General features: G+C 36.5%; 1 protein-coding gene across 1 annotated transcript; it reads right to left on the minus strand.

The window, feature by feature from the left end:
* Window positions 1-1,123: 1,123 nt before the first annotated feature.
* On the minus strand, window positions 1,124-7,803 carry LOC130052133 (uncharacterized). The gene is made up of 3 exons (XM_056156244.1): window positions 7,679-7,803; window positions 1,959-2,141; window positions 1,124-1,554 (listed from the first exon to the last, which is right to left on the minus strand). The coding sequence occupies exons 1-3, from the start codon at window positions 7,724-7,726 to the stop codon at window positions 1,474-1,476; spliced, it is 312 nt and encodes a 103-aa protein (XP_056012219.1). The 5' UTR covers window positions 7,727-7,803; the 3' UTR covers window positions 1,124-1,473.
* Between the last annotated feature and the right edge of the window lie 3,148 nt (window positions 7,804-10,951).

The raw sequence follows: 10,951 nt of genomic DNA on the forward strand, positions 1-10,951 counted from the left end.
TATTGAGCTATTTATAATTTATCACGGTTTTATATTTATAAAGAGAGAGAAAGAGAAATGTGTAAAACTGTAGCAATAATATAGATGAAATAGTATGGCATGGCAATAGTGTTGCATACGTATGACAATAATTACTCATTTAGTCAATGATTGAGAGTAAGGGAGAGAGAGAAAGGGAGGGGGTAGACTAGCTATGTGTCAGCTTCTGTTTGGGATACCATCGTTACACAAACACTACGTCCACAGAAACCCTAGAGAGAGAGAGAGAGAGAGAGAGAGAGAGAGAGAGAGAGAGAGAGAGAGAGGAGGGGGTGTAGACTTCGTGTCAGTTTCTGTTTGGGATGCCATCGTTACACAAACACTACGTCCACAGAAACCCTAAAGAGAGAGAGAGAGAGAGAGGAGGGGGGGGGGAGGGGTAGACTTCGTGTCAGCTTCTGTTTGGGATACCACCATTACGCAAACACTACAGCTACAGAAACCCTACAGACGGCCCATATTGAGGGGTATCTTGATCATTCTTCATTTGGTTGTACATGTACACAGATCTACTTGGATTTATTCATTCTCTCGAAACATGGATATTTTACCTACTACACCCACGACACCGCGAACTTACAGGACACCAGGAAGTGCCCGGAAACGCCGGGTAATATTATATTTAGGAAATTATTTATATACGATATATAACAATTTAATTAGAAGTTTTAAAAAGCAAAGGTTTAGAAATGGGCTAAACCTGTCATTTGCAATACATAAATATGACCAAGTTTGAAGGTTTACGGGAAATAGAAGTGCGGTATGCATGTAGGTAGAAATTTAATTTTTTGTTTTTGTTTGCACAAATCAAGACACCAAGCATAATTTGTAATAACCTGAGAAATTTCCTGTGTATATCATAAAAATATACACAACAACCGATCTCTTGGCCAGGTAAATAACATTGACCATGGATAAGCTCCGCCCACATTCAGTGATCCGTGGAGCAACCGTACGGTGTTTTTTTTTGGGTCTTTAACAAAGGGGATGCACTCTCAACCACGCCCACCACCACCTTTACCAATGCCACGCCCACAGTGGTTACCTGTATGCGCCCTACGTACATAATACAATTGAACAGCCATGTTAATAAAGAAATATTGTCAACCTTTATTTATCTTAAACGTACCGACAATTTCTCTCTACAGCCTGTTATAATGAATACGCTAATTAATGTACTATAATATCGCCATATATTTCAGGGATACTTTCAGGTAGAGCCACAGCACGCTGGTTAAATCAAATTCACTACGCATATTTTGCTTCTTGAACACGCCCGTCTGAGCAGAGATGTACAGTCAACAAGAAGAATAAGTCCGAAATAAACTCCTATGATAACCCCAGCCATGACACCCATGTACTTTGATGACGATCTAGGGTCTTCTGCGCATGTCTTTTTACGTACTTCCGACGACAGACTTGTCTTGTTCAACTTCAGTGTTCTAGAGATTTCCTGCATCTTTTCTCGTAAAGAAAGTGAAGTAGTGTTTTTTGGATTCTGAGTACACACCAAGCCTGTAAATTTGTAAAATGGAAATAAAACTTTAATGGGTCTCTTCACAATCGATTTACTTTATCTTAAGTATACATTGATCAGATTATTAAGTCTGAAGGCACAGAATGTCCAGCGATTTTGTGTAAACTTAAAACATCTTCTACTCCTCGAAGAAATATCTCCTTCTCTTTTGGAACAATTTATATATTTTTGAGTAAATTCCATCATTGCTATACTTGACGTGACTAAGGAAACTTTGAATTATCTCTCTTGTCTAGTCTGTTTGTGATCAAACTTTAATTAGATTTCCACAGGAGTTTTTGAGACAACAAATGTTGAAAATAGTAGCAAGGATATTTGTCGCTTTTTTAATACCAGTATTTACTTAAATAAATAAAGCAGTCTAAATTCGAAATATTCTTACGTTCTGTTGACGAACATAGCAGACTCCAACAGCTCTCAGTCTCTTGACCTTCTCCCTGACAGTAACTGCCACCATGTGTTGGAGGAGGTGAGTCACATGACCTAGATCGTGTTCGATTGGCCATTCCGCACTGAACCGAGACACAGTCTGACCATTCACGCCATGCAGACCAAAGACCATGTACTAAAATAAGAAGCTAACATTACGTCACTGAACTTCGGGGTCTGGGTTGAAATGAAATGTACCCATTACACCGGTCCCTTTTGATCTGGGTTCTCTATATGTGTAGAACATGTAAGCATGTATTCATACTGTTTATCTGTATTATGGCAATGTTCTACTAAAATAATCCCGTGGAGATCCGGGTTAGAATAGGTCCTCAGTACCCCCTTGTATGTCGTAAGAGGCGACCAAATGGGGCGGTCCTTCGGATGAGACCGCAAAAACTGAGGTCCCGTGTCACAGCAGGTGTGGCACGATAAAGATCCCTCCCTGCTCAAAGGCCATAAGCGCCGAGCATAGGTCTAAATTTTACAGCCCTTCACCGGCAATGGTGACGTCTCCATATGAGTGAAATATTCTCGTGAGGGACGTTAAATAATATTCAATCAATCTACTGAAGTAACTGTGAATGAAAGGTGAAGATAACGAACAATTTTTAATCTCATAAATCCTATTATTTATTATCATTATTAATATACATTTATATAGCGCTTTATCTAATTATGACAATTTACATGTAACACAATAAAAACAAACTAAAATAAAGAATAATAAATACATAGAAAAGGGTATAACATAATACTAAAACTGAGTTGTTGTTTTTTGTGTGTTTTTTTGTGTTTTTTTTTAATTTTTTTATTTATTATTTTTTTTTTTTGTAAATAACCCTATCCATAAATATCCAAATAAAGATTAAATGCAAGTTTAAAAAGGTATGTTTTGAGTGTTTTTAAAAACAGCTAATGAACCCTCGACACGAAATCCTATAAGGAATACAAAATAGAAAGTTTGGCAAACACGGACCTCTGGATATACCAAAGGTAAGATCTGGTGCCTAGGAGGAGTAAGCATCCCCTGTTGATCGGTCACACCTGCCGTGAGCCCTACATCATGATCAGGTAAACGGAGTGTTCCGTAGTCAAAATCAGTGAATAAAGAACAGTCTAATAAAAGGTATGAAACATTTGAGACAGCATATGACCCAATGATAGATTGTATAGGCAGTGCATTTAATATACAAATAAGGCCAACCGACGATGTCCGAGAGTTCGTTAAGAATTAAAATCTCGACATATTTTTTTTAATTAAGGAATGAATATTATTTTATATTTTCGTTGGATGGAGGTATACCACGAAAAAAAAAACACCCGGAAAACTGCATCATTGCGCGTAGCGGGTGATGCAATGGTTCTCCGTCGCTTTTTTTTTTTTTTTTTTTTTTTTTTTTTTTTGCTGGTATACCTCCATCCAACGAAAAAATAATAAATTCATTCCTTACCATTTAATATTTTAAAACATTGAGTTTATATGATAAAACATTATATGATTTGAGTTGAATTAACGAGTTATTCTTGGACTACATTCTATGTCATTTCGAGATGGGCGTAGTAATTTGTGAATACACAACTTTAAAAAAAAGTCCGTTAGGCCTAATGGCGACTTCCACGAACTGTTGTTTACTGTTAAGCAAACGGGTTCCTTGTGGACTGAAGAATACAGTTTTAAAAGGATGAGTTAGAGATAAGTCCTGTTGAGAGAAAATTGCTGGAATTTTGTTGAGTGAAACTGGAATTAAGTGCAAAATTCGATGTCGATGTCGGTACTAACGAAAAGTGTGGGACACTTGCATAATCATGATGTGGGATGCCAGGTAGGGTTCTCCTGAGGGTTGTCACGGCTTCCATGTGGACAAGTGAGTATTACAGAGGGTTTTTCGAGTTTTATCAGTAAATTCCTAAGGCGTCATAGCTGTTGTAACGTCGTACGGAAGCCTCGTTTCGGTGCCCACTCATAAACATATTATGCCGGAGTTGGAAACGATATTGCAGTATCTCTGAGGCAGTGTGCAGTGTATCTTGTATTTGGGTTTGTGACATGAAGGAAGTTGTCGCAAGGTGCAAACTGGATTATTGTCATCCCCGGTTGAATACATTTAACTCTCAGCCCGGAATTGCAGAAGCAGACGTGTGTTGTTATATTGGGGGGGGGGGGGGTGTTCTCAAATAGCCATGTTTATTTCATTTTGCATAATTAATTTTTATTTATATTTGATATTTGTTTGTTTTTGTTTAATAAATCTATATAGATCGATAGAATTGTTAAGTTTTTTTTTTTTCGGGATTCCCTATCTATAAATACACAAGCTTCCAGAGGAACCCCCAGCATTCCAATAGAAAGTAGTTTCCGGCCATCTTTTTTTCGTTGGATACGGTATTCCAATAATTTTTCAACCAATGAAAAAGCGTGTAACATGTAAAATTAAATGATTCTGGGATGAAATCAAATAGTTTACGTTGCAAAAGTTATACATTATCGCCATAGATCGTTAACCATGATAGTTCAGAAACAAAAGCATTAGTTATTATTTTGTATGAACATGTATAATAAATACTCCGTAATTACTAAAAACAATCTTAAATAATACCTATCGCAGTTTATTGGGATACAGTTATCAACTAAGGCATATTGGTCAAACTTTAGAGGAGTTGATAAAATCGTACAGTATGCCGTAATATGTGATTTACAAGACTATGTTAAACTGTGATGACTGTGATACAAGGAATCAAAACTAGGGCACATTTAGGACAAATATACCCCGAGACTTCTTCAGAAGTATTAGTTCCATTACCAGAACAAAACTAGGGCACATTTAGGACAAATATACCCCGAGACTTCTTCAGAAGTATTAGTTCCATTACCAGAACAAAACTAGGGCACATTTAGGACAAATATACCCCGAGACTTCTTCAGAAGTATTAGTTCCATCACCAGAACAAAACTAGGGCACATTTAGGACAAATATACCCCGAGACTTCTTCAGAAGTATTAGTTCCATCACCAGAACAAAACTAGGGCACATTTAGGACAAATATACCCCGAGACTTCTTTGGAAGTATTAGTTCCATTACCAGAACAAAACTAGGGCACATTTAGGACAAATATACCCCGAGACTTCTTCAGAAGTATTAGTTCCATCACCAGAACAAAACTAGGGCACATTTAGGACAAATATACCCCGAGACTTCTTTGGAAGTATTAGTTCCATTACCAGAACAAAACTAGGGATCAGTTGATTATACATGGATCTACTTGACTTTTGTTTTGTTTTTACCCAACACTCTTCATTGATTTCCGGTATATCATAAATTGTGTCAAAACGTCTAAGGCTTTGGATTTGATAGTTGTAGCTAAAGATTGTTTTTAGGAAAATCTAAATCGGAAGTACACCAAGTGTAACCTCCTTCCCATAATGTATATATGGTATGGAGGAGAAAGCATGAGCTGGAACAAAAACATTATGAACATTATGATACGCCATATAGGAGAAGTATTCACAAACTATTTTACACCTTCCACCCGTTCAGATTCATTATAATTTGATAACAATTGGATCCACATGGCCCTACAATACGTGGCATTGAAGTATTGTACAAATGTGCAAGTCTATTTATTTTACATCCTCCACCCCTCTTAGATCCACTATAACTTTTAGTAAAATAATTGAATCCTGCCGTCCCGACAATATACACATCTACAAATGGCAATGAAGCATTGTACAAAATTTCATGTCTTATCCGATGACAATCTCTACCTAGAGTTGCGTTCCTTGCTCTCACTTATACCTCTGTTAACGTCTCAAAATAAGCAATGTTATTCCACATGTAAATCCACTTTTTTTACGACTAATAAAACTAAGAACTATTGATAAAACATCGGGAAAATGTAGGACAAGCAACTATTTGTAGATTTTTTTTCATTACTATATATTCTTCATGTGCCTATGTATAGGCCTGGTGCAATAGAACTACCCAATATCCATGTTTCAACCCAAATCAATACTTCTTGTGTCACAAAAAGACTTGACATCTGCTCAATATTTATTTATTTACGTATATTTTTGTAACTGAAGTCAAAACCATACTTTATATGAGCATACGTGCCATTTTACAAAAATCTTGTAAAACCCTTGAGACGTTGACAGGGGTGTACGTGAGTGTAAGGAACGATAACTCTGGGTAGAGATTGACCCGATGAACCATAAAGGGAAAATGTTTACAAGAAAGCTATTTTAACATCCCCCACCCCTCTTAGATCCACTATAACTTTTAGGAAAATATTTGGATCCTCGTGTCCCGACAATATGTCAACTACAAACAGCAATGATATGAGGCATTGTACAAAGTTTCAAGTTTATCCGATAAGGCATATAGGAGTAGAAGCGTTCACAAAATTTTGTGACAGACAGACGGGAGACATAAATATACAAACATCTGAATGCGATCATTAGAAGCTGACAATGCCCAGAGTATCACAGTACTCAGCGATTGATAACAATTAAACTGTACAGTGACGACAAAAATACCGAAATGGAAGATTACGAACTTCTATGCATTTGCTGTAGTAGATGCTGAGATAATTTTATATCAGAAATTACATATCAACAGAGTGAGAGAAATTACAAAACAGAATAAATCGTACATCTCGAGTTCCAATCTCTCACCAGAGTGCGTATTACGCTACGCTACAACACCTCTGTCAACTTCTGAATGTCAAGATTCTTGGCAAAACTTATTTCTATCTATTGCATTATAAAGTATGATTTTACAAGTTTTAGTGTTAAGCTTAAAATCTTACAGTAAGTTCACAAAAACAACGAATTCCATGATTATTCTAGTATTATTGGATGAATGAATATTTATATAAAACCTTTTAATTCGCTCAGGTGTCTCATATTTACCAGCTTCTGCGTTTATAAAATTCAGACAAGTGTTTGATTTGCTTAGATATGATCATAACAGTTTGAAATGCTAAGTTAGTTTTAGTACGATTTGATATGATTTTAGAAGTTGACAGAGGTATTAGTGGAGCGTAGCGGGAACGATAACTCTGGGTAGAGATTGCTCGAGTTCGAGTAAAGGAGTTGGGAACGTAAAAGCAACATCAAAACGAAATGAACACAAAGATCCGAGATACGAGGATATAGTTTCAAAATCAGACTATCTGTAAATAAAAGCCTATCTGATCATACATGATACAACAGAAGAGGAAAAACGATTAAGAATATCGAAAAACAACTTGATGATTTTGGGACTGTTCCACACAAAAAAAAGTTAATATTTAAACTTTTACAAATTGCAAAAACAAGCACTGAGCACTCCTTATCGTTTACCATCTGTTTGTCTGATAGAACACCACAACCGGGCAATTCTACATATTTAGAGAGAGAGAGAGAGAGAGAGAGAGAGAGAGAGAGAGAGAGAGAGAGAGAGAGAGAAATGAATGGGACATATGTTTACGACAGGTTGCAGGGACATTAGAGTTACAAACCAAACAAACAGACAGGGTTCATACCAAATGAAAGTTAGGGTGATATCTCATAGAATGAGTAAACATATTGCTGGGTGCCACAAAGAATTTAGAAGTGAAAGAGGCACATAAATGTTTCAGATCTAGGAATAAATTTGTGGAAATCTTACATGAATATCTATTTTAAGTACCTGGACAGTATCCAAGGTCACAGTTCTGAACTTCAAAATCAGAACCATTACACCCCTCCCCTCCAGTGGCTGTATATCGAATGTCACATGATCGATTGCGGGACTGTGTTCCGTTACCACAAGAGACGCTGCACTCAGTCCACATCGACCATTCACCATATATCGTCACAGCTAGAAATGACATTCATTATATGATTTACAAGGAGACATAGAAATTGAAAAAGAGAGAGAGAGACAGAGAGAGAGAGAGAGAGAGAGAGAGAGAGAGAGAGAGAGAGAGAGAGACAGAGAGAGACAGAGAGAGAGAGAGAAAGAGAGAGAGAGAGACAGAGAGAGAGAGAGAGAGAGAGAGGGGGGGGCTTTAGATAAATAGATAGATGGGTGAGTGGATAGATCTTAAGATGGATGGATGGATGGATGAATAGATAGATGGAGAGAGAGAGAGGATGGATGGAGAGAGAGAAATGGAGAGAGAGAAATATAGATAACTACGTTCACACAAATACAGCATGTTGAAGCTGCATATGCTGGTTCCGAAATGCAGGGAATCCTTATAGAGCTTGATACATAGATCTGAAGTTTGGTAATTTGGTTCATCATATCTCCAATTTAGGTAAGTAGCAATCTCGCCATCCATCCAGCGATATACGAATGGTGAAGAGGTGGACGTTGTTCGGAGACCAATCCATACATCTGTATCCAGACTGGTAAAAAATATCGTATTGAAGAATCAAGCAATCTAATTAAAATCAGACTTCTTAGATCCGCGTCGTATACTCTGCGTCCTTGTATTGTAGCGATTGTGAGCGTATCATAGGATCTGAGTTTAGTTGGATTGAAGAGTCAGGGTATTTCTTTAAAAGTATTCTTTTTCCTCGCTTTCATTATATTGCTAATCAATGCATCAGTGTTAATATCACGCACATTCGTATCTAATATCATGCACTGTAAAATGTGAAATAAACTCTAGATTGATTTTTATCTAACTTTACATCCCTTTCATATGCAAAATACCTTCTCTTTGAAAACAAATGACAAAATGAAAAAAATATACCCATCGAAAAACGAGTAAAATTAATTCGTATCAAACTTTCATGTGAGCGCCTTATGTAGATCCAATTCAAGATCAAACTTTTATTATGTAAATTTCGTTGTTTTCATTTAAACAAGAAAATTGGTTTTTCAACAATAAATGAATTATCGAAACCACTGTGACAGAATTGCTGGTTGTTTGTCGATACACGCCTTACATAAAAACTGAAAACTTCACTTCTAAACTGACTTTACCTGCCGACTGTGTTCTCTAGGTGGGCCTTGACTGTCTGGTAGAGCGTCTCGTTTTTCAGACTGGCGAGTTGCATTCCCTTCTTTTGACAATCATACTGCGCATAGTCCCATGACAGCGGATCAGAACCAATGAAAAAATCTACACAGAGAATGGTCACATTTCAGAGTATCAGTTCTATCTTGGTCAGTGTATTCTATTTGAATATCGGCCGCGACAGACCTAAGTCGTTAAGACAGTTCCATCACCAAACGCTCGGCATCAGGTGTGAATGTCACGGGTCCTCGGAGATGACCTTAAAAACGGATGTCCTGAGTTACAGTAACACCTACACGCCAAAGAACCCTCACTGAAGACGTCACCAAGACTGGTGAAGGGCTTCAAAAGATCTATGCTCGGTGTTTACTTGGGTACGAGTCGGTCAGGGTACGAGTTGACTAGAAATCCTCAATGGTCGTAAACACCGAGCATAGATCTTTTGAAGCCCTTCACCGGTCTTGGTGACGTCTTCATATGCACGAAAAATTCTCGAGATAGACGTTAAGCAAGATACAATCTCTATTTGGCATTAAAGGTATGTTGAATTTTGCAATTGTTAACTTCACATTCAAATGCGGACAATGTCAAAAGGTGGAGGTAACGAACAGTGATCAATCTCACAACTCGTAACGAATACAAAATCGACACTATCAAAACACTTCTACGTTCTAAAATCAAAGTAAAGTAGTTCTAATTGTAACGGGGACCGTTACATATGTTTCCCAAACCTCCCCCATTAAAAAGTGGTGTCATTGGAAACCTATATCAAAAAGCATTTTATTTTAGCCTTTAATTAGAACGTTTAATATGGTCATTTCAGTACCAAGAAATGAAAGAAAGCAATGCACGTGCATACACGCGCACGCAAGTATAATTGCCAAGTTTTGTTTATGTCATTCAACAGGCATTTGTATCATATACCCACAGTATGACATTCATAATGTTTGCATCAAATATAAGATAGTTATAGTGATTTTAAAATCGTCCAATCAAAAATCAGCACACGTGCTAAGCACATCAATTTGTAAGGAGTACCAAGACACACCTAAAACCTCAACAGCAAAAGAATTTGATAAAAAAACAAAATCGTTATCGTCCTTTAAAAATTATCTTTTGAAAGACAATACATGCGCGTATGAGTTGGCATTTTTTATTACAAAACAATATATTGATACACATATTATCTACCTATGCCGTAAATATCAACTCTTTTGCTTCTTTCATAAGAGAGTTGCAGATGTTTAAGTATTATCCAGTCAAAAAGAAGCTCACGTGCATGCGCGTGCAGATTGGTAATTTTGACCATGGAAATTAGTTAACGGTCTCAATATCTACCTATGATATGAATATCAAACAATTTCAATGAACAACAAAAACGTTATACTGATTACAAAGTTAGTGTACAAAAAATGTGATGCACGTGCATGCAGACAAAATTACTATTGATTTGCACATCTACAAATGATATACTCTCATTCTCTTAAGGTTTCATATTGAACACTTGTGTATTCTTTATGTAGCCTTTTTGAATTTGCAGTCAATTCTAACAACGTTGATTATAGTATTTACTCAATCCGAACAACGTTGATTATAGTATTTACTCAATTCGAACAACGTTGATTATAATATTTACTCAATTCGAATAACGTTGATTATAATATTTACTCAATTCGAACAACGTTGATTATAGTATTTACTCAATTCGAACAACGTTGATTATAGTATTTACTCAATTCGAACACCGTTGATTATAATATTTACTCAATTCGAATAACGTTGATTATAAAATTTACTCGATTCGAACACCGTTGATTATAGTATTTACTCAATTCGAACACCGTTGATTATAGTATTTACTCAATTTGAACACCGTTGATTATAGTATTTATTCAATTTGAACACCGTTGATTATAGTATTTACTCAATTCGAACACCATTGATTATAGTAT

The sequence above is a fragment of the Ostrea edulis genome, chromosome 2 (genome assembly GCF_947568905.1).
Source record: "Ostrea edulis chromosome 2, xbOstEdul1.1, whole genome shotgun sequence".
NCBI classification, from domain to species: Eukaryota; Metazoa; Mollusca; class Bivalvia; order Ostreida; family Ostreidae; genus Ostrea; species Ostrea edulis.

What these genes read in the sequence shown, in the direction of transcription:
- LOC130052133 (XM_056156244.1), bottom strand. Translation starts at nt 7,726, where the DNA reads ATGGTTCTGATTTTGAAGTTCAGAACTGTGACCTTGGATACTGTCCAG. An exon ending in TGACCTTGGATACTGTCCAG is followed by an intron (nt 2,142 to 7,678) that starts GTACTTAAAATA and finishes TTCTTATTTTAG; the next exon opens with TACATGGTCTTTGGTCTGCA. An exon ending in GCTATGTTCGTCAACAGAAC is followed by an intron (nt 1,555 to 1,958) that starts GTAAGAATATTT and finishes ACAAATTTACAG; the next exon opens with GCTTGGTGTGTACTCAGAAT.